Source organism: Branchiostoma belcheri, unplaced genomic scaffold (assembly GCF_001625305.1).
Source record: "Branchiostoma belcheri isolate BF01 breed outbred unplaced genomic scaffold, Haploidv18h27 scaffold20, whole genome shotgun sequence".
Taxonomy (NCBI): domain Eukaryota; kingdom Metazoa; phylum Chordata; class Leptocardii; order Amphioxiformes; family Branchiostomatidae; genus Branchiostoma; species Branchiostoma belcheri.
The window spans coordinates 2454580-2478002 of record NW_017803491.1 but is presented as its reverse complement, the minus strand read 5'-3'; the positions used below and the strand labels follow the sequence as shown (position 1 = coordinate 2478002).

Here is a 23423-nt window from a genome sequence, read left to right as displayed (position 1 = left end):
GCACAATGAAGTGGGGTCATGACATGACATATTACACATATACTACGATATAGCTGTAAACATAGTTGAAACAGGAACAAACGCGAACGCATTATTTGGTCCGATGTGGGTCCTCACCACGGCAAAAACCGCGGCCTTCGAGCCGCCAATCACGTGACGCCATGACATGTCAATCATTCCGGTAGATACGTAAGCCGTCACCACGGTGACGATGCGTCACTCCCGGAGTTGATACGAAGCCTGATGCACGTGGTGCGCTTAGCTGTCAATCATTTTCGCAGCCAAGGAAACCGTCACCACGGTGACATACGTCGCAATCCCAGTACTCACCGGGGTAAAGATGGCGACCGAGTGTTATTGTTGTTGCTGTAGTCCTGGCAACGTTACTTGTTGTCACGACAACTATAGTCGTTTTTGAGTGGTGGAAATGAAACGACCGTATTCAGACTTTTTAGTCGTTACTCAGTCGTGAATTAGTCGTCGCGATGGATATGGTCGTGAACTGGTCTGGATATTAACTATATACGACTAATACCAGTCCAGTTTACGTCCACCAAAAAGCAATGGGCAAAATGTACGACCAAAACACTACCGATTTCAGCCTATCCATTCAACACGACCAACGACCCATTTCACCCCCAAGTCAGACCGATCAACGACCTGCCCGTGCACTGTGCATTGAAGAAGAAACCACCAGGCAGTCTGTGGTTTATGCATGTATCTTCTAACTCCATGGTTTATGTCAGTTTTAATAAAATATATGTCACATTATCCTATTTTAAACCCAGGTATATCAGTTTGGCTACCTAAATTTTGTAGTATGATGTAGGAATAACTTTGAATCAGTATCCATCTATTTTGAACAGGTTTTCCTGTACTAAAACATGTTGATAACTGCTGTATTTCAGGTACATGTGAGATGTTGGGGACCATCCTACCGATTCTGCTGGCCATTGTGGCCTACAGGCTGTACAAGTGGGTGCGAGGACTCCCCCGTATCCCCAGTACTGCAGACAAGTATGTACTCATCACGGGGTGTGACACAGGCTTCGGCAAACTGCACGCTCAACGTCTGGATAAGGTAGGTGTGATTTTGTGTAAACCCTCACAGTGTTAACTAAAGACTCTTTGCCAAGCTGCATGCACAACTAAACATCTGGATAAGCAAGGTTTGTAGTAACCCCCTCAGTCATTAAAAGTGTCATAAGGCTCATCACGGTGTGACACAGGGTTTGGGAAACTTCTGGATAAAGTAGGTTTGAACCCTCACAGTGTCAATTTTTTTTTATTACTAAGTAATTCCTTTATTGCATTAGATACGTACAAAGACATGATACAAGGGGCCAGGAAGGCACAGTCTCAAGGTCACTATATTACTAGTACTTGAAAGCTCTTAGTAAGTCTTAGATTTCTCTACATATACAGTCAACCTGTAGAGATGACCAATTCTAGATAATGACTACTTGGCCGATGTGATCTTAATTTTTCCCATTGACACAAGCATAAGAATCCTGTCTATATTGACCACCTGTTCACATAGATCAAGTTTTATTGGTCCCCTGCTTGGTCTTCTTGGGCAGGTTTGACTGTTTCTAACTCACCTCCCCCCAGCTGGGGTTCCATGTGTTTGCAGCCTGTCTGACAGACAAGGGACAGCAGGACCTGCAGCAGCTGTGTTCCGACCGCGTTGTTACCGTGGCGATGGACGTCACCAGTCACGACAGCATCCTGAAGGCACGCGACGTCGTCAGGAGTCATGTCGGGAAAAATGGAGGTGAGACAAAATGCTGCTCTTAGAATACATGCAAAGTACATACAAACTTTAACATCTGTAACCTCTAAGTTAGATGTCAGAGACAAGAGTGTGGAGTATCTAGTGGTTAGCTATGCAGCATCTGGACCGGAGAGTCAAGAGCCTGAACAGGATCTGTTATCATAAAATATTATTGATCCTTGGCTGAGTCATACCAACGACTCTAAAAATAGTACATGCTGCTTTCTCTTAGCACTAGCACTAGCATTTGGGAAAGAATATGGGAGTTTAACACACACTTCTACCAGTGGACTAGCCCCCTGCTGTAGTGATTGCTGTACTGATTGCACAACTGTGTGGCCCAAGGCCTTTTGAACAGGAGATGAGCATTGTCCTATGGTGCTGGAAGGACTTAAAAACTTTTTAAAAACATTTTCTTAACTAGTGTTGTAAAAGTCATTGATTGGTTGTTTGAAGGACTGTGGGGTCTGGTGAACAATGCTGGGATATTTGGCACCATGGGTCATATCGAGTGGCAATCTAGAGAAGACTACGTCCGCACCTTTGACGTGAACCTGTTTGGTCTGGTGGACGTCACGCGTACCTTCCTCCCGCTGCTGAGGAACGCAGGCGGCCGCGTCATCAACATCTCCAGCATATACGGCAGGAACGACCCAGGCTCGGGCGCGTACGGTGCATCGAAGTTCGCTGTGGAGGGGTACTCCGATTGTCTAAGGTTGGTGTTTTGATGTTTTTTTTCTGGTTATAGGATTTTATGTAAAAATATTTCTATTGGATGAATGTTGTTTCTGATTTAACACTCCTTGGCTCCAGGGCCAACATGCTCCCAACGACCATGGCTCTAACTCTGGGCAGTGGCAAAATTTCCTTGTGAGAATGTTGGCCCTAGAGCAAAGGAGGTGGTGTATGTAGGGCCTGGAAACAGCCTTGCATCCAGGCTTGGTATTATGCAGCTTCTACATCTAGTTTTGTCTCCTAGTTTGCAAGTCCACTGAAATGTTGCCTTGCTCCTTGACAGGAGGATGATGAGCTTCTATGGTGTCTCAGTGCACATCATGGAGCCCGGAGTCTTCAAGACTGAACTGACGTCTCCCGAATCATTCGAGCGCATGATGCAGCAGTCTTATGACAAACTGGAACCAGATGTACAGGACTGGTACGGAGAGGAGTACTTGAACCACGGTAAAGACTATCACAATGATTGTAGATTTTTTGGCAACACCTCAGGAGTGGAGCCTTCTTTATAGTATTGGGCTTAGTTAAATACGGAATGAATGGATTATGGAGTGGCTCTAGATCTGTGAGATTAGGTAGTTGTTCTGGTTCTGGACAACGGAGTAGAAACCCAGACATTGTATGTTAAAATCCCTGGACCTTCCACTTGGACACTAGTGGAGGGGACTACATTTCAGTGGTCAGACTGCCCTTTGGAGGGCCCTACATTAAGCCTTTGGTCCAGTGTATAGGGGAGCCTCGACAGTTACTTAAACCTCTGTGATAAGGATATGGGTCCAGTACAAGTGTGCTTGGGCAAATTTGGGCTTATTACATGGCTTGTCTTCATATGAAGTTATGAATGAATAAATGAATCAGAGAAATGAATATTCAGTCTGTATTAGATTGCTATAGTATGCGGTTTGAGTCTAATAAACTTTTTTTATTCCCATGTAGCAAAAGAAACAGCTAAGAAGATAGCCACTACCTTTGGCTCCACCAACTATAACCATGTGGTGGACGCTGTAGCCCACTGTCTGACCGCCGTCCACCCCCAAAGCCGGTACGTGTGTGGCTGGGACGCCCGGCTCCTGATGATCCCCCTGTCCTGGCTACCCACCGACGTGGGGGATTTCCTACTCGGTGTGCTGTTAGGGAAACCCAAGGTCTCACCCAAAGGGGCAAAACAGAACTAGGCCAGTTTTTGAAAATTTTTTGAAAATCCTTTATGGTAAAATAGAGGATTTGTCTTGGGGAGCAAAACCATGCTATGTAATTTGGGAATCCGATAGTCTTACTTCAGTTAATCTTATTCTCTGCCAGTCAATAGATTTGATGTCCTATTCATGGAGATCATGCTCAGTATTAAATTATCATAATAATTTTAAGGTATTGTCTTCTAAGTTGGAAGTTTCCGCAGCCTAATGGTCCCTCACTCCTCTTCTATGTTTACTCATAATACACTTGGCCATATCAGCTATAAGCCTGTAATTTTAGCTCTGTAAATTTTAACTTAGATGGAACAAATTGGATATTTAAAAAGCACTGATGGAAGTGTCTCAAATCAAGTTGGTCTGCAAACAATCATGTATGCATCAGACTGATGATCTCATATTTTTGATAAGGAAATGTATAGAATTTATAATAATGAATGAAGTGGATGGTTATAGGAAAATGTATGTGATACACCAATATTTAAAAAAAGCAAATGTGGGATTGGCAAACAAGGCAACTCCTGGTAGCATTGCTCTATTAAGTGCACTGCTTAAAATCACTCAGATCCTTTTACTGAAATGTCAAGAAGGGTAGTATTGCCTTCAGCTACAGAAAGAACACAATGCCACAAAATTGTCTGCAGCCAAGTTTATTCTAAAGAGTAGACTGGAAATTCTAGGGTACAGATATGCGCAATTACAAGAGAGATTCTTTTTCCAAATGCATTGAATTTGTCATCATTGCTGAGTGTTCAAAGGTACCTTACAGGCTAACCTTTGCGAACATTAGTTAGTTTAACCTGGGTAATACCCTCGCCAATTCTATGACTGCAAAACTGAACAAGGATGATACCAGGTGTAGTAGGCCAGGGCAGAATATACCTATGATCAGGTGTAGATTCTGGCCTGCTCATGCCCGTAGCCAGGATTTTAATGGGGGAAGGTGGGTTCTTCCTACTGTCTGAGGGACCAGAGCACAGAAGGTTGGGGGGCATGCTCACCTGGAAAATTTTTGAAATAGAACCTTCTGAAATGAAATTTCCTGCGCTTTTGAGAGGTTTTCAAAGGAAAAATCAGACATAACTTTTTCTTCAATGACAAAGTGAGCAGTTTTTCCTCATTAATTATGCAAATTAGATCCTATTATGTCAAGCATCACTTAAGCTACCTACATACCAAACATCACAACGATCCATTGGCAAGTTGTTTAGTTATCATCTCTCGAAGTTTTTTTGAAGAACCCGTCCTGCAGTTCCAGAACAAGCTGCTATGGGGCCGGAACTCAAATGACTTTTAGCTTAGCACAAGAGGTACGTACCATTCATGAGCCCAGATCGTGAAATATCAAAACCGGAATTTCTATTGCAGTACCAAAGGAAACCACTAGCGGGCCCAAAATCTAATCATTTCCAGTTTTTGTCACACCTTACAAATGCAGTATGATTTTTTTCTGAAATTATCCAGCATTGAATGAGATTTTTAAAGCCACTCCCTACCCATCGTCATGCAGGTGTGGGTGGGAGTGTCTAGCCTGAGAACCAGTCCGGATTTCAGGTCAATGGGATTTAACATTACGGTAGGGAAGCCCAAAACATTTTTTGAGTGAAGTCATTATTTTTATGATACCCCCATACAAATCATCACGTCATTTCTCGTTGATATCATGAAGTCCAAAATATATGTTTGGTGGTACACATGAATAAAATCATTTCAAAGCACTGTATCATGTATTCAAGCCAAAATAATGTTTAGCCAAAATGCCAAAATTGTACATCCCCAAGCGTCCCCAGACCAAATTAATTCCAAACCTTTAAGGCGATATTATGTAAGATTTTCACTAATTTAAAGATCGTTGTTTTAAACATTTCCTTGCGCTTCAAGCCTAACTGGGTTCATAATGAAATTTGGGAAGTCAATGATCACCGTCATTGCGCCGCAAATAACGTGTTAAAAACTGCCTCGATTTGTTTGCCACTGTTTGTTTACCTTCTTTTTAGGAGCCTCCCAAAACTACAGCGGGACTGGTGCAACTTATTCTCGCGCTGCGCTGAGTCGCTGGAAAAGCGAAATAGCGACGCTAAAATATGGTGAAAGTTATTGAAAATGACAATCTAGATAAGAAAATTTCGATTACATGTACTTATATTCTTAGTTTTTGGCGCAAAAATCTTACGTAGTATCGGTTTGAAATCTGCTCAAAATGCAAGGAACAATCCAAAAAAAATCACCGAAAAATCCCAAACACCATATTTGCCAATATGGGAGAGCAAATCTTTTAAGAGGGAGTCTAAGATAGAGCAAAACAAGCGAAGGTACGTTGGGCATCGCACTCTTGCCATCAGGTGAATCGAATTTAGGAGGGCTGTGCTAAAATACCGCGTCAATGGGTCTTGCGCTATCTCATTGGTACATCATCAAGTTTAGGTAAACGTTAGATAGGCCCATGGACATATCATGAATAAAGAAGTCAACGTTGGGTAGGTACCGGTCGTGTGCTCTTCTCGGAGCTTCTGAGTAGGCCATACGTTTCCCCTGGGCGCATCATTTAGGCCGTGCGCTCTTCTGAAGGAGCTTCTGAGTAGGCCATACCGTTTCCCCTGGGCGCATCATTTAGGCCGTGCGCTCTTGTCGGAGCTTCTGAGTAGGCCATACGTTTCCCCTGGGCGCATCATTTAGGCCGTGCGCTCTTGTCGGAGCTTCTGAGTAGGCCATACCGTTTCCCCTGGGCGCATCATTTAGGCCGTGCGCTCTTGTCGGAGCTTCTGAGTAGGCCATACCGTTTCCCCTGGGCGCATCATTTAGGCCGTGCGCTCTTCGGAAGGAGTTTCTGAGTAGGCCTTACGTTTTCCCGTAGTTAACGTTGGGTAGGCCGTGCGTTTGCTATCCCATTGGTGAACCATTAATGTAGGTCTTACGCTGTCCCGTTGGCGCTAGCCTCCTTTGCAGGCGTCCCGGGAGCTGTCGGCGTTTCTGTTTTTTTTTTTTTTTTGGGGGGGGGGGGGGTAGTAAGCACCCTGAAACTCTTAGCGCCCCGGAACGCCTGTAAAGGAAGCTATGTTGGCGCATGGATGGAGGGAATGACAAGGCCCTACATTTCCGGCATCACGTGATTTCAATGAATGCCATGCCAGGCACTCGGTCTGACTTCAGACCGACTTCCACAGGGTTTTCAGGAACCCTGGAAGGCGCTTGCGTTTCTTGGAGTGTGGGATGTCCTCCGACATCGGCTGCTTAGGCACAGTGCGCTCAGTCAGATCATACGGGACGTGACTGGGCACACTTGGCCCTGCAGCGATGTCCGGAGGACGACCAGCCGGCAGCTTCTCGATCACGTCGCGCCGACCAATCGTCTTCAGGGCTGCCAGGAGCTTCTGCATCGTCGCCTCGTTGCCTTCCTGTTGTTTCCACTTGCGGAGACCTTGGTAGGCTTTCTCGATAAGGCCGTCAGCCTTGTAGTCGTGGTCAACTACGTCCAGGTCGTTGTCTTTCAGGCTAAGGTAGCGAAGGAGGCGTTTCCAATCGTTTCCGATGTGGTCTGCCACAATTTGGAGCTCCTTTGTTAAGTCAGCTGTCACTTCTTCCATGTCATAACCTACAGGCACAAGTTAAAGTAATGTGTAAACTAAAGTTCCACGCTAAGTAATGTTAGCCTTTAGGGCTGACGAATTATAAAATCTAATTGTGCCCCGCTTTAAAACAACTTACCAAAACACCAAATGCCATAAAGATCCATCTACGACGTTTCCACTCCAGTTATACTAAAACATAACCTTCATGTCCAAGAAAATGTATGAAATGACATCCGGTATTGTAGGTGTTTGTGGGGGAAGCTGTCGCCAGATTTTGTTTACAAAATACGCTGTGTCGTGACATGAATACATTGTATTTGTAAAGCTGAAGGTAACTGCTGAATTATGTTGCAAGCTTGGAACGTGTATGATAGTACTTTATTTGTGATTTTGAAATCTGGAGAAAGAATTTCCCAACTGCAAGTATACACACGTTTTGGTTGAAGAAACACAGCCAAACACATGCACGCCTCAACGACCAGGACACGTCAATACCAGGATTGTTATTTGGGCTTTAACAATAACACCTATCGTCCGGTGTGCTGCTATGGTCTTATGTCTAAATGGTGAACTTATAAGTATAGATACAACTTACGGTAACATTGTGCTTCACCTCAAGAAGGCATCCGTTTTACCTTTAGCCCAAGTTTAGCCCTTTTGGTGCGGGAAAATGCGCTTTGGAAAAGAGGAAATACTGAGTGCAGTAAGATTGCAAGTTCCAACCGCGCCCCGCCCAATATATGGGGGGAAATAAACGACAATGCCGCAAAAGTTGTGCGTCAACACATCTAGGGCAACTATAGCTGCAACACAAGGCCAAGCTGTTCCAAACACTTAGCTATATAGCGTCTACCAGCTCACCTTCGATATGGGGCCAATTTCCTACGTCTGGGTAGGAGACCAAGATGGCGAAGGTCTGAGTCACGGAGTTCCCCGAACGGGTAAACAGGTGTCACGTTTCAGGGGACGTTACCTGGGTGACCATTGACGTCATCGCTTCTACCAGTTTCACAGGTACACCTATTTACACCACCAGTTTACCGGTGAATAGTAAAGTCTTCAGGTCTCGGAAAATATGTTCTGCTCCGATTTCAGTCCTGAAAAACATAGGGTCCGTATTCTCTTTATTGTACGTTGAAATAAATACAGTACATGTATACAACAAAGTAGACTGAAATGTATCAGGACCAGGGCTTTCTATGACAAGGACAGCGACTCTATATTGATATTGTTCCATTACAAACTTCATGACCGCCTTTATTCTGCAACGCCCCGCATTGTTCGAAAAGTTGTTCTGGAACCGCAAAATTCCCCGTGTTCCAGACTAGCAACGGCGTTCGATGCGGTTTGTTTACATTCTCGACTGACTCCGCGAGCGACGGACGCACCTTGAGCTGCTCCTCCCCTCAGTCCATATAGTTGAGAAATTTTCTGAGACAAGATGTCCAGACGACGTGGCCGGCGAAGGTTCCGGCGGTCTCGGGCTCGAGCCGCTACTTTCCCCACGTTCCCGGCCTCTGCTGTCCCCGCTGAGCCACAGTACGGACGGCGGCGGCTGCTGACTGCCGTGCCCGCTGAGCCACAGTACGGACGGCGGCGGCTGCTGACAGTAGCTGTGATCTCGGTGTTGGTCCTGGTGGCTGTGACGACGGTGAGTTTTCTACTTCATCACTTCATCTATGTTATCATCGACCATTATAGGTACTGATAGGTCTACGTTGCAAATTTTGTAATTTTGTTTTCAAATATTGTAATAATCATTTCGTCTAATTTGAGGAAGTTTCTTCAAAGACGATTTTAGAGATTTGCCGAAGTCAAATAACGATGGATGACCGCCCGGCGTGCCTTGTTTATCTCCACACTGTGTTACAATGGAAGAATGTGTTAATTTCAGGTAGTCGCTCTGACTATCACTGTGCAGTCCTGGCCAGACACCCCTGAAGATGAGACTCCGGTCAAACTCCCCCCGTACCGAGCCTGGGGATACCGCCCAGCGGGAGTCGATCCCACCGTTCCCGACGACACGATCATAGCTGATGCTCCTCCAACCAACGGTCCCCCGATTCCTCCCACAGACCAGGTGAAGACCGTCCCAGACCAGACGGACACGCCCGGATTTGACGACTGGGATTTCCTGAGTGGAGAGAAGCACTATGATGGTAACATCCCGGTGAGACGCCGCATTGATGAAAACGAGCTTGATCCTTCCGAGGACGTGGCACCACCAGATGAGACCCCGGCGACTGAGTCTACCGAACTGAAGCTGAAACCGGACGCTTCTGTGGAAACCCAAGCGAAGGGCGACCTGAAAAACACGCCGGACATGACTGATGTAGACAGTGTGCTCATCCTGAGTACTACAGAACTAAACCTGTACCTCAGCTCCGTCATGAACACAAACATGACAAGTCGGGAGAGGAGGCACCGCGTGATCAGGCGGATCAAACGCGTCCAGACCGTGGCGCTAGTGGTGGTGGGACTGTTAGTGGCCGGCTCGCTGGTACACAACCTCATGGCACAGATCACGTAGAGAGAACAGTTCCACATCAACGTTTGTTGACTGTTATGTTATGTTATGTTATGTTATTTTGTTACTGTTATATGCTTCTGATGAAGCTACACTTCGCTGATCGATGACGGTATGTTTCTTTTTTATGTTTACAACATTACCCGTGTCAACATGTCTACGTGTATAGAAGGCGTTCAGCACCAAGGACAGGTGTGGTTCTCTGCGGTTTCATATACGCATCCAATACCAGAAGACTTATGGTATATCCGGCTACCCTTTGTGAAAACTAAGTGTTGACAGCCTTGTAGTTTCATCTGTCATACAATATCTTATCAACAAAACATCTGCTTTAGTACTATTGTCATAGACTAGAGCATATTGAGTCAGACTACAGTCTGATCTGTAGTAGTGACCACCTCTGTACAAGAATCACTTAAACATTGTGACCTGTTCTGTTGGTTCTGGTTATTTTGTCTGTGCACTGAGCATGAAGATTCCTGCCATGAAAGGCCATCAGTCTAATGTAACAATTTTCTGATAACTTGAATGAAATTGTATATACCGTCTATGGCTTTTGTTATTCTTGAAATGATGTAAGCTTCTGGGACGGCCCCAGTTTGTTAGTGACGAAACAAGACTCTCGAAGTACACAAAAATAACACTTTATTTACATGAAAACAATTAGAAAACACCAAACCCGAGTTTCTATATCTTAACATACGAATGATAACATTCTCTTACTATACCACAAAAATGTAAACACCCTAATGCGTAAAAAAGATCAGCACACTTTGTATCAGCGAATCACGTAACACAAATACTACAGTGTTTGGTTGGTTGCGACTTTATAGCTCTGACTGCGTACTCTCAATGTAGGAAGTATAGTGTTTTTGACACTGAACCGATTGCATTATATACAAGTACATGTATCACCTACTAAAAACCTTGTACTACGTAGTCTTAAAGATAAATACCAATCGCTAGGTTACAAATCTTGCCCGGATGTCTGTCTAAAATGTAGGTTGTATATTTGAAAATTAATAACCTTATTAATACACCGGAAAAAACACCTTAAAAACGGTCGGAAAAAAAACACCTTAAAAACGGTGTATTGTCATCTTTCAAATCCAAGACCAACATGAAAGTGCTTAAGTTCCATTTTTAAAACAAACAGTCACACAAAATCTTTGGTTTAATTTGAGAATAAAAGATCCATCGGCCGTGCCTTTGACGCCGGTGTACTCTAGTCAAACTTGCGGCTTCAGGACGGCGATCGTCCCGCTTGGGATCAGGGAATGGCATGACAGGTTTTGAGCTTAGGGAGGGTCTGCTGAAGCCCCTATTGGAGATAATAGAAATTGATTAAGTATTATACACTTGTCAGTATGTGTCATATAAGCATCTTTTTCAGGTTCATATGTATTCAAATAACAACGCACCTTTGAATCTTACAACTAAAACGTACGTCATTCTATTCTTGACAACTGTCTACATATATGAAAATGTATGAAAAATTAATTCTACAGTCTACAAGTGACCCCTTAAATCGAAAACTCACCCAGATCTACCGATCCCCGTGGAGACACTCCCGGCAAGGTGACGTCCACTTCAGGCATACTGTTGGACCGTGACGCGGCCGAGCTCGGGCGGGACACGGTCAGAACGGACGCCGCCGAGGCACGTCTGGGCACCGCCGTACCCAGCACGGGTGGCAGCACCACGGCCTTCCCCTGCAGGTGATGCGTGTAGCCGGGCGGAACCATCTTCAGCGGCGGCAGAACAGCAGGGGCTGTCATCATCCTCGGTTCCTTCATCTCAATGAAAGACCCGTTGTCGGAGCCTAAACCAGACCCGCTAGGCTTTTCCACTGGGTCTTCGTCTTCGGGTTGAGTCTTCGAAAATGGCCCTGAAATTACAAGACACAGTAAACGCGTTGGTGTGTACATAATATAACGGTCTAAATAAAATATCGTCAATACTTTTAACTGCAGGATGTTTCCAAAAGACATCATGGCTTACCTCGTCGTTTCTTCTTTAAGTAAAAGAAGACACCAATGACACCGGCTGCGATGATGACGACGAACACTACGCCGATGATCGCGCCAACTGGGAAGTCAGCCGGTGGCGCAGCCTGGAAAACGGAGGAACACACATTTATATAGATCATTTTGATTTTGACCAGTAGACATCTGTCTTTTTTGTGGCATCGAGTGAATTAGTATTAACAGAAGCCATGGCCATGCGTGAGTTACGCTACAAGCTTAACTTGCAAACCATGCGTTAATTTGACAAACCATAACTCGTAGACTATTGACGTACCGGTGGACCGGAATCCATGCCGTAGTAGTCCTCCCCATCAACCAACATGGACACCTGTGCTCTGAGAGTGTTTCCTTCTACCACGAGCGTCAGACCGTCTTTCACCTCGTTCCACAGTCCGATCAGGGTGTGGTTCACGCCAGTCGTTGTGCCCGTCATATCAAAGTCGGCAACAACGCTCCCTGGAAAAACGCGTAACAAACATTGAAGGCCAATCCAAAAGGCCGTTGCAAAAAGAAACCTTCGTCAATGAAAATAAAGAAACAAGAAACGAGACATATTCTAAAGGGATATGTCTTAACAATCTAAATATAATGCCTAACAAATACACAAAATATCACGTAGGAACTTTCCATCTGACTCTTACAAGACGCTTGTTCTCGAAACTTTTATCACATACATATCGTTCAAGAAAAAGTCTACTTTGAAGTTTGTGCGTGTATCCATAAAGTCTGTAAAGGTTGGAGTACCTTCCGAGAAGCTGAAGTTTCCGACGGTGACGTCTGTGTACGTGTCCATGATGTGGACCCACAGAGCCGACCCCAGATATCCCTCCTTCCCGGCAGCCACCTGCTGATAGTCACCGCTAAACCGCATGGTCACGTGAGCCGAGTCCTCCTCATCAGGCGTGACGTAATCTGCAGGCCACGCCGTGATTGGCTGGGACTCGACCAAAAAGTCGTAGTCTCCGGGGGTGCTCCTGATGTGGAACTTGAAGTAGTATATGCTGAAGTCGTTTAAGGTCATAGAGTTGAAGGTCGCACGTCCGGTGTTTGGGTCAAAATTGACTGTAGTACTTCCGGTCAGGTCACCGTCCTGAGGGAAGGGCTTGTAGAGTTCAACACTACAAGTCCAGGCATGGTCCTGTAAGATAGATCACAAACGTTTCTTCACATCCTTGAGCTTGCAATGGTAGCTACTGTCAAATCACAAAAAAACAGAACTTTTAATGAGATGACAATTTGTTTAAAGCTTTGACTAACCTTCCATGTGATGTCCTGTATTTCCAGTCCTGACACAGCGTCAGTGATGCCCACAGACATGGTGAACGGTCCGCCCACCGTCAGGTTTTGTGTAATGGAGAATAACGCACCAGACAGGAGACGGTCGGACAAGTAGAGTGGGTCGGACGCCGCTCTGAAGGTCGATGCAGCTTCTGGTGAACCAAAATAAAGTCTTGTCAATAAAACAGAATTCTTCTATTTTGGATAAATATCACTTTGCCAACGTCAGCAAAAATTGCTTCCATATTTCATGATTTTACAAAGAAATATATCTGCTCCACTGAAAAAGCGCATGCCTGGACAAAAAAACAGTGCAGCCCCAATAGTTTTCGATCAATACTGCCAGGCATCTAATTCAACAATGGGTAACTACCATAATAACAATAATGTATTACGTATGGTACTAGACCAGTTTGGAAGACTATCATTAGAGACATTACTTACCAGGTTTGACGATGATAAAATCGATGATATATCCCTGTCCACTGTGAGAGATGGCCAGGTTGGTGAAGTTGGCCCAGCCGTTCTTGAAAACAGCGTTGTCACCAATGATCTGGGCACGAGAGTCACTTCCGCTTCCGGCGCGAACGGTGGCCTGGACCTCCCAACGGGAAGCCACTGTGCCAAGGTTCATCACCAACTCTCCCTGGAAAATGACATTGGGATTTCAAACGATTTGATTTTCTATGGAAAATACCTGTAGCTTTGTTTAACCTGAACCCAGCCAGCACGTTCAACCAGCACAAACAAAATCAGACTACCAAAACCAAAATCAAACTCTCAGAAAAAGCGCTTTATATACAGGATGTCACACTTGTGGAATAACATATGCAACTAGCGAAGTACTGGATTGTATATGGTGAATTGTGTAAAGTTTGTCATGTACTGTTAATTTTGTAATGTTTTGTACGTTTGTAATATATGTATGTAAATATGAATGTGCAGACCACAGGAAGAATAGCCTCTTTTGAGGCTAATTGTGGATCTGAATAAAACTGAAACTGAACTGAACCAAAGGCAGAAGGTCCTAAAGAAAAGTCTACCTTCAGTAAGTACTACGAAGAAACATTTTATGCCAATACCTTTGTTGTCCTAGAGGTTTCCTAAAGTTTATGCTAGGAAGCAAAATCATCACAATATCCATGTAAGATCTATACTTAGAAATTTCAGCGTTACTTACCGAATCATCAAAGACTTGCAGCTTTGGTTGGACGGGGAACTCAGAGCCTTCATGCACCGGCACTGGCTGTGTGTGCAGCTGGAATACACAAGACGTAGATATACATCAACAAATATGGAAAACATTCCATGATGAGAACATCAACCCTCTTCCCACTAAATATCGTACAGTCCCTTACTGAGTAAATTTAGCAGACTAATTATCAAAACACAGAATTCACGTTACTGAATAGGCCCACCTCTATCCTCGCAGGAATTTGAACTTCTGTAGCTTGAGAAAAGGTTTGCGAGTCCTCCTGAGTGACCTCCTCCCACTCCGTGGTGTTGGGGGTCGGCACAGGCTCGATGATGGCCAGACTGGTGATTTGAATGCCAGTATCGTTGCTCAGCGTCCCAAGCTACATTAAGTAGAAACAGAGATATTTGGTTCATATATGTACAGAGCTAGATGTTATAGCTGCTACATAAATAGGTGCTATATATAAAAATAGATGTTGCAGAGATAGAAAGATAGGTGCTATAGGGGAAAATGCTATACAGACTGAATGCTACAGAGTTAGATGTTATGAAGATAGAGATGCTGTAGAGATAGATGATATAGAGGATGTAGAGATATACTACAGATTTTGGTGTTAATTGTTATACAGCTAAATTTCGTTATATATACAGCTACATATACAGGAAATAGCCAAATGTTAAACTTTGAAACTTTATCAAAACAACTTAATGTTACAGTTCTGAGACGGCACAAAAGGCAGAGCCAGCCTTACCTGCATGGCGTCCACCATGGTCGAGGCGGCAACCTGCAGCTCCTCGCGGGTCTGCTCCAATACGCCCATCGCATCGTCATAGTCCTCCACTGGGGGGTCTGTGATCTCCACATCAACATTCATGATTCCTACGCATTGTACATAAACAAACAGGTAAAGAAAATGTGACGCAGGTCTACAAAAACATCAACAAGTTGAAGCTGTATCATTGACACGTACACAGATGTCACCGTGGGAAACGTCAGCTTCTCGGAAGGTACTCCAACTTTTGCAAACTTTATAGACACACATACAAACTTCAGAGTACTACTAGGCTTTTTTCACAAACGATATGTCATAAATACGTTTCCTGACATTATAAACAGCCTTCCCAAACTTAAACGCAGTAATAAAATGGCGTATAGCAAAGACTTGCAATGTTAGCCATAAGGCTTTGGCTGTTGATTCAATCATTGTCGTTACATTTGATTGGCTAACGTTTGATTCTATTATCTTACCCTGCCTCTTCTTTCTCCCACTGTCCTCCCTGACGACGTTCACCACGCGGATTTTCGAGGCGGGGATTTTCAGGTACGCGGCAAGATTGGCGCGCAAATTCACCTCGAAGAAATCATCCACTGTGATGGCCGGCACGCCGAAGGTGACATACAGGACAGGTGAGGTCTGGAAAATACACCAATGTTTTTTAAGGTACAAATATGAAATTTTCAGTTCGTGCAGTTTGTCAGACAGTCGTTTGGCATCTTTACTGAAATAATGTAAAAAGCATTATCCTATGTCATTATCCTGTCAGTGTGTAATGTTACCTTGATGTCTACTGGCTCGCTGCCCTTGATGGTGAGGTACAGTCTCTGCCAGGGTCTGTCGAAGAAGTTAGCTCCGTTGACACCATCCATGGCCGGGTAATACTGGCCTTCTGTTTCCGGCTCCTAGTGAACAAGAACAAAGTACATGTATTATGAAACATTTGAACATGCATATATGATGACCCTGTCAATCAAATGAAAGCCAATCTGCACTCGCTCACTTCGGAACCCAAACATACAAACTCCCCTAAACCAGCGCCGTCCAAAACAATATTTCCGTCCCGGAAGTACTGTAACTATATTTCCAGTCATCTGCTTCAACATTTACATAATTAGACAATACACAGCTGTGTGGCCCGAGGATGTAGAAACGGAGATGGGTGCTGCCTTATTCCCCATAGGGTGTGGAAAAGACTAACACTAACCAGTACAATTAGCTGGCCCGCGTCGTTATAGGCGCCGTTCTCCGGCATGATGTATCTTCCACCCGTGTAGATGTCCAGACGCTGCGGGTTTGCGTAGAAGATTCCCAGCCGCATGGACTGGTCATCCCTTGCGTTCATCAGGTGCAGGCGCAAGTTCTGAGGCGATGTGCCTGTTGTTACATTGAAAACAAGAAATCGGAGATTTCATACCTCCGTGAAATCTCTTGATTCATTCATTATTGTGAAGTTCTCTGCCCAACTCTCTGCATTTTTCACTGCCATCCAGCAAAAAAAAAACTCCTAGCAGTTTATGGGACCTAATTTACTTTGTCTGACCTTTTGTAGTCACTCAAGAAAACACGCAGAAATACACAAGATTATAATTTTGAATATAAGGAGGCTGGGCTTCTCTTGTTCTACAAGTGCAAGACAATCCAGACTAAATGTACAAAATGGGAATTTGCTGAAAACCATAAGAAAGAATGAACACAGAATTGACATTCAATTGCACCGATTTGTCTTATAAGGAATGGTATTGCATGTGCATAAAGTTTTGGTAACGCCTGGCCCGATCCTAAAAAAAATGTTTGTTTCGTACCTGTGAAGTATATATCATAATGTCGGCCGACACCAACAACAGTCCAGAAAGTGGATATGCGCATTTGGCAGGTGTAGCCTGCACACCAGCCATGGTCCTGAGGGCCGTTTTCAAGGTCCACGTACTGCCCCGTGTGCAGGGCTACCGGGGACAACCGCCGCATCTCCGTGTCTCCGTCCATACTTTCGATGATCAGCATCTCGTAGTCGATGTCGTGGCACTCCCAGGCCTGCCAGTAGGACTTGTACGTGCAGCTGTCATCACGAACTATGCCTGTTTTCATTTGAGAAAAAACAGTTGGTCACCGTCGTTCGAACGATGAAAGCAGATCGGTTTTTTTTCAGGGCGATCGTAACACCATTAAAATCGCCCGTGTCGTCGCCAAAATATCAAGAATTCAGATTTCACTGATACAGACACCCTACGTGATACCCCACAATTACCTTTATAGGGGGCAACCTCGTTGATGTCGAGCCTGTGGCCATCCAGATCGGTGAGCATCATCTTGGGGATGCGGTAGTCTCCCAGCCCCCTCCGCGGGTCACCGTCCCACTCGAACTCCGCCTCCGAAATCACAGTCCCCACCGAGCCCAGGAAGGACCCGTCTTCGTCATCGAAGATGACGTTTTTCTTGGCGTCACACTCCATGTCCACACAGTCGGCCGGGTTGATTTTACTGATAAAACACAAAACAATTTAAGTCGCAACGGCCCTGTTGTTCTTCCCGCTGCGTTAGTGTTATCTGATTGGCCAGCCAATCAGATAATCCTCTCCTGTTTTTGGAGGACAGCCAATCACATTATCTCTTGACCTGAAGTGACGATGTGATTGGTTGGTGACGGCTGGCAGGCGCTGACGCAGCGATAATAAAGGAACGCAGGCGGGTATGGCAGGGCCGTTGTTTGACATATACAAGAGGCGGGCCTTGCATGAGACATGTGGGGATGAATCTATTCAAGGCATCAATGAAATTTAATTTTCAATGTGGTAGATGATACTACAATTTGCTTTTCTTCAGAAAAAAAGGAAGTTACGTCATTTCTGATCAGCTTGAAATGTTTGGTACTGGCTTGAAACCTACCCAAGAGATGGGCGATCGAAGAAAACCTTGTTGAAATCTTCCACGTCGTACAGCGTGGTGCCGGCGATCTTTGTGGGATGGATGGCGTCCTCCTGTCCGGGGTTGGTCATCCACACCACATCCTGACCCTTACACGATTCTTTGAAGTGGGAGAAGGTCATACCTAGAAGTAGATCTTGTGTTTTAGATACTGATAATTTCTTTGTACACAAACATTTTTTCCTGCTGTCATTGGGTTGACCATCTGTCGCCTTCCTTAATTGGGCAGATGCTGTATATCGCATTTACATGTGTTTCAAAAAGGCTGTGTCGGCTGTTTTACATTTTAACAGCACGTACATGCTTTTATGTAACTATGCCAGTCAGTGACATGTACACATCAAAACACTTATTCAAACAACTGGATAGATTTGGGAAACTGTCAGACATGTCAGTAATACAGTTATTGTGTTGCCTTCGGCAAATGTTGCAAAGTTTATAGGCCTGAAATTGAACATAATGATGGAAAGATGCTTACCTCTGATGTACGCGGTACCATACAGACTGGGATATCCCTTGCCCCCGTTGAAAGGCTGGATTCGAGCCGCGTTCTGTTTACTGGAAAACGTGCTGGAAAGTAGCCCCACCCTGCCGCCACCGGGTCTGCTAACACCACGTCCCTAAAGAAAGGAACGAAGACATCCTAACATTTAGATCTATAGCTACATATACGGATCTATATTATATACTAGAAAAGTAACATTTGCAAAGCAAATGCATAATGTTTACCTTCGCATGTGGTTTGCTCTGTTAATTCTTACTCAAACACGTGCACATTCACATATATGGTGACAGGAGTCTAAATCCTTCCTAATATAAAATTGCAACATTATGTAACCCAACATCAGTCACCATGGCGAGAGGCTGTCTTTGACTGGGTCAGAGGTCACTGTTTGGAGAAGAAGAAGAAACTGAGCAAAAACAATATGTTTTCCTTCGGTAAACATAATTACACGGCACGATAAGCAACAAGCAAATAAAGACTTTTCTTACAAATCCACCATTTCTGTAGCTCGGATCGGACGGGGTGTAATCGGCTCTGCAGTCGAAGAACGGGCTGGTGCCGACCACGAGTGAGTTCTGCACGGTCACGGTCTTGTGGGTGGTGTCGTGGTTTAGGGACTTGGCGCCGAACAGCATGGTGTACACACCGACCTGTGAATGCGAGGTTCAACGAACATGTTCTTAACTCCTCACTTTAGTTTTCCCAAGAACAAAAGCCTTCACATACAGAACTACTGCAGCATGGAACTCTCAACCACATGGGTTACAAACAATGTCATCACATAAGAAGTTCAAACAAGGCCTACTAAAACACATGAGGGACATTAATAAAGCACATAGCTTTTGAAACGATGCAGTTGATGGTAACAGGTGGCATAGAATGGTAACACTCTATCAGCGAAAAACGTACGTCGTTAAATTATACTTCCTGAAAAAAGGCCAGAAAACAATTGAGAATACTGTACCTGGTTGTCCACAGATACGATATTCTCGACGATAACGTCGTTTATTCCGGACTGGAAGTAGACGCCGTAGTCATGGTTCTTCCAGACGGTGAAGTTGGAGATTTTGCTGCAGGGTTTTAAACCGTCCTCGGGGAACACTGCGACTCCTATCATACAGGAGTGTGCAACGTTGTCGGACCTGGTCAAGACGGGAAGAACGAAACGGATCAGGGGAAGATGCGTGCAGCATTCACAATCAAAACGAAGGAATCCCAAAGTATCTCAGTGCAGAACAACTGTAATACAGGAAAAGCTGGTCTGACTGAATCATGCTTAAAGGAGACCCACTACGATCAGGCTGACAGGCCCTAGTAGCTTGATGTTTAACACCTATGGGAGAAATCCTAATTCTGTAGGCATCCTGTTGATTTATGCATATACAGAGGCCAATCAGCAGGGGCCATGCCCATTACGTGACGTCCTCACCAGTCTTATTGCCAGGGAAGAGGCTACTAATTTAAAAGTAGTGTACTAAAGCTAAAAAGGATGGCATCCTTGCTTGTTACTCTTATTCCTGACTTCTCAACTTCTTACCAGGCCTCAACTGTGCTCCCGCTGCAAGGTTCCCCGTCGACACGGAATCCAACTCTCTGGGAGCCGGCCACGACGTTCCCCACCAGGACAGGACTCAGAGCATCAAACATGTCAAAGGACGGGGTCCACTCAGGCCCGCCCTCGTCTCGGTCTTGGTACCCATCAGGCCAGATTAGCAGCATGGCGAGGTTTCGCCGTACCTTGTTGTCCACTCCCCATATGCGCATGGCTGCCGATACATGAATTTGCGTTAAATGCAAAATAAATAGTGGGGGTTGGAAAGTGTCTAGAAACCTACCCAAACACAGTAACAGTCTATATACAATAGATTGTTACTATATCTGTCAATGGCCTTGCGTGAAACATGCAATTATCGACTTTCCCTTCTGGCTTCCGATCTTGGTCCTCCTAGAGCCTCTCATACTTCATACAACAAGGTACTGTTAACCAACTCTGGACAGAGAAGCGCTCAGACACCCAAAACAATACTTCCGTACCCGAAAGTGATGGATGAACGAAAGAATGAAAGGAGAACGCACCTGGTCCCACAGTATGGTGAATGACGTTGTCCTCTATATCCATGTTCTGTGTCCCAAACACGCCGATGGCGGGAGAGAAGCCGCTGTGGAACGTGTTCCTCCTGATGTAAGACTTCCTGTGATCATCCTGGACTTCTCCTGCGTCCAGGAACGCCAGGGAGTAGCGAGGGTCGTAGAAGTCCGTCCAGCCCTCCTGGCCAGTGTGGTAGAACTCAACGTTCTCGATTCTGGCGTAGCCTGGAGTTAAAATGCAAAAAAAAATATCATTTCAAGGACAAAAGATACAAAAATCAGACGTTCTGTTGCAGTACCAAGGAACGCCGCCAGGTGGACGAAAATTTACCTCGATTCTAGCATAGTCTGCGCTGGTGTGAAATACAAAAAAAAATTCCAGGACAAAAATTTTTTTAATTTAGACGTTCTGTTGCACTACCAAGGAAAGTCGCCAACAGGTCCAAAACCGACCTTGATCATCGTCTTACCAGACCAACCCACAGGCCAAAAATCATAAAAATCAAAACCTTCCTAAGTTATGCTGACCACAGATATCCGGAAAAACAACCAGACTGACACACCCTGAATGCCTTCAGTTTTATGGAGATTACAAACAAGTGAAATACCTCTATATTCAGTGTCCTTCTGCGTAAATGTCCCGACCAGAACCCTTGCTCCAAATGACTCCTCAAACAGGTCGTCATAATCCTCTCCGATGATTTGGACATTCCGGCTGAAAAGTCCGACCTCAGCTGCCATTGTGACAGTCGTCTCACCATCAGCCAAGGTCAGAGTTTCAGCTGAATAAAAAAAAGAGGAAAAAATTATCAAATTAGCGCTTCGCGATTAGACAGGACTCAATATGCGAGGTACAACACGCAAAGAAGCACAAAGCACTAGGTTGTTCATTCAACTATTGAGTATGAAAGTTTTAACGTTTTTAAAGTGGACCTTATTACATTACCAATGGATTCACAGGTGAATTTACAGGCCAGTTAAAGCACTATGAAAGTATTTGTTTTAATAATGCACTGAGGTTTATTGTTTATTGCACTGGTATTTGTGACGTCAATGCAAGGGGACAAATGTTGTTAGAAGTCTAAATCGCCCCCCGTCCCGGTTGAGAGAAGGTTGATGCGTTGTTCAACGGTGTGATTTTAACAGCAACTCAGATAGACTTTCATAAAGGAAAGAAAATGTTGCGCACCCATGTGTCTGTAGGCCAGTGTCCCGTTCAGTGTGAGTGTTGTCATGTCTTCTGACACGCTGACGATCTTGAACGTTTCTGTCTGCCAGACGTCAAAGGTGGTCGTTGCTATGGCGATGTCGTCACCCGCCACCCAGTCCACGGCCTTCACCAGTGTAACGGTGCTGTCACCGACGTTACCGGTCTGGGCCAGACGGGTGAAGGTCACCACACGGTTTTTACCGTGGATGTCACAGCCACCAAAACAGCCTGTATGGAGACAACAGCAAAACTGTCACTATATAATAAAAGAAAGTGTACGCATTGGCCGCTTCTCACTCAGATGCTAATTTGCTGGGTGATTTTAATTGCCGCTTTCTTCACAGAAATTCCCTAACAGCAACATGTAGTAGTTCATGAATGTTGCATTTCTATTGGTAATTCATATATAGTCAAGATGGGAGTACAGACTGGGCAAACGTCAACTTCAACAAGTACATGTAGTTACATTTCTAGATCACTGCTACAAAACTGTACCTGTGCAAAGCCAAAACTGTTGTGCATTTTCAATGTCTGATATACAAAAATAACTACATGAAAGATGGAACATTTTACCAATTTTAGCGATGAAATATCAACTACAAACCGAGAGCTTTGGCTCCTAGATTGGGACCGTTCGGTAGTGGCATGTCTGGGGTAAGGTGATTCCCCCTGAGTATTATACGAGCCATCCCTTGGAATGGGTTGTCCTCCCAGCCGATGATCAAACGGCCACCCTTGAATGCAAAAAAAAGTACAGTTCTTTATTGTGATGAATTATAAAAATGACAGGAAAACGAATTGTTAAGAATAGTACCAAAGGACATTACTATCATTAGATACTAATGATATAATGATATGAGCTCAGAATGGAAACTGCGCGTTTAACAATTGTAATGGTCGAGTATCGTCACCCAAACAGTTTGCGGTGATTTAAGAGTACATCTGCTAACAAACCTGCACTAGAATTTGAACAGCACTAAAGACGTAGTTCTTGTCAGGTCCGTCGTCCAGCTCCAGAACGCCGTAGATGAAGAGTTTGTTCAGCGATATCCGCTCAACATCTGCCACAATCCACTTGTCTGGAACGGTCGTTTTTACCGCGAGTTAAAGATTGGGACAAACATGGATTATTATGGTCACTTTTTTTTCAATTGGCCATCATACCAGTCTGTCTATCAGTCATAGTGAAATGGCGAATTGCCTCTCCTACGCGAGCTGAGTACATTTCCATCTATTTTATCAAAACTCGGGTACAGACACCCTACAAACAGTACTTAATCTGTTTTGAACCCCTAAAGTGGCTAAAGGGTATATCAATAACTAATAGGCCTTCTAAGCATGATAATTTTGTAACGACTTAAATTTGTCCTTTCCTCTTCAACATATAATATTCTGGAAAAACTCGGAAACTTACCAGGAGGAATCCTGACGTCATCGCCCTCCCTGGGGGGTCCGTACACCTGCCGTTTCCTCCGCCCGTCGCCATAGTTACCGCCCCACCCAGCCTCCGTGCCCTCCCAGGTCGCCGGGTTCGACCATCGCTCAAAGTCCTCCGGACGTTCCGTGGCCAGGTGGTAGTCCACAGTCTCTACCCCTGGTGCAAGAGTTGGCACCGGGGG

At 44.7% G+C, this 23423-nt stretch overlaps 3 protein-coding genes across 3 annotated transcripts in view; 1 reads left to right on the top strand and 2 right to left on the bottom strand.

Annotated features, from left to right (window-relative positions):
• Positions 1 to 910: 910 nt before the first annotated feature.
• On the top strand, positions 911 to 4456 carry LOC109469280 (dehydrogenase/reductase SDR family member 9-like). Its single transcript, XM_019767783.1, has 5 exons — positions 911 to 1081; positions 1612 to 1774; positions 2231 to 2489; positions 2793 to 2956; positions 3446 to 4456. The coding sequence occupies exons 1-5, from the start codon at positions 920 to 922 to the stop codon at positions 3682 to 3684; spliced, it is 987 nt and encodes a 328-aa protein (XP_019623342.1). The 5' UTR covers positions 911 to 919; the 3' UTR covers positions 3685 to 4456.
• A 2228-nt stretch (positions 4457 to 6684) lies between these two features.
• LOC109469307 (receptor-interacting serine/threonine-protein kinase 1-like) lies at positions 6685 to 8184 on the bottom strand. The gene is made up of 2 exons (XM_019767814.1): positions 8133 to 8184; positions 6685 to 7294 (listed from the first exon to the last, which is right to left on the bottom strand). The coding sequence occupies exon 2, from the start codon at positions 7284 to 7286 to the stop codon at positions 6849 to 6851; it is 438 nt and encodes a 145-aa protein (XP_019623373.1). The 5' UTR covers positions 7287 to 7294; positions 8133 to 8184; the 3' UTR covers positions 6685 to 6848.
• Positions 8185 to 11096: 2912 nt separating this feature from the next.
• Positions 11097 to 23423, bottom strand: part of LOC109469086 (fibrocystin-L-like) — a 41164-nt gene continuing 28837 nt past the window's right edge. Inside the window, 26 exon segments of the mRNA XM_019767470.1 lie at positions 11097 to 11119; positions 11339 to 11686; positions 11800 to 11911; positions 12100 to 12281; positions 12570 to 12963; positions 13083 to 13255; positions 13548 to 13749; positions 14284 to 14361; positions 14522 to 14680; positions 15053 to 15180; positions 15550 to 15715; positions 15859 to 15981; positions 16284 to 16453; positions 16882 to 17154; positions 17325 to 17557; positions 17963 to 18101; positions 18854 to 18865; positions 19003 to 19156; positions 19471 to 19648; positions 20044 to 20272; positions 20583 to 20819; positions 21203 to 21376; positions 21784 to 22032; positions 22409 to 22538; positions 22759 to 22883; positions 23219 to 23422. Of these exon segments, the coding sequence (XP_019623029.1) occupies positions 11097 to 11119; positions 11339 to 11686; positions 11800 to 11911; positions 12100 to 12281; positions 12570 to 12963; positions 13083 to 13255; positions 13548 to 13749; positions 14284 to 14361; positions 14522 to 14680; positions 15053 to 15180; positions 15550 to 15715; positions 15859 to 15981; positions 16284 to 16453; positions 16882 to 17154; positions 17325 to 17557; positions 17963 to 18101; positions 18854 to 18865; positions 19003 to 19156; positions 19471 to 19648; positions 20044 to 20272; positions 20583 to 20819; positions 21203 to 21376; positions 21784 to 22032; positions 22409 to 22538; positions 22759 to 22883; positions 23219 to 23422 (4595 nt within the window).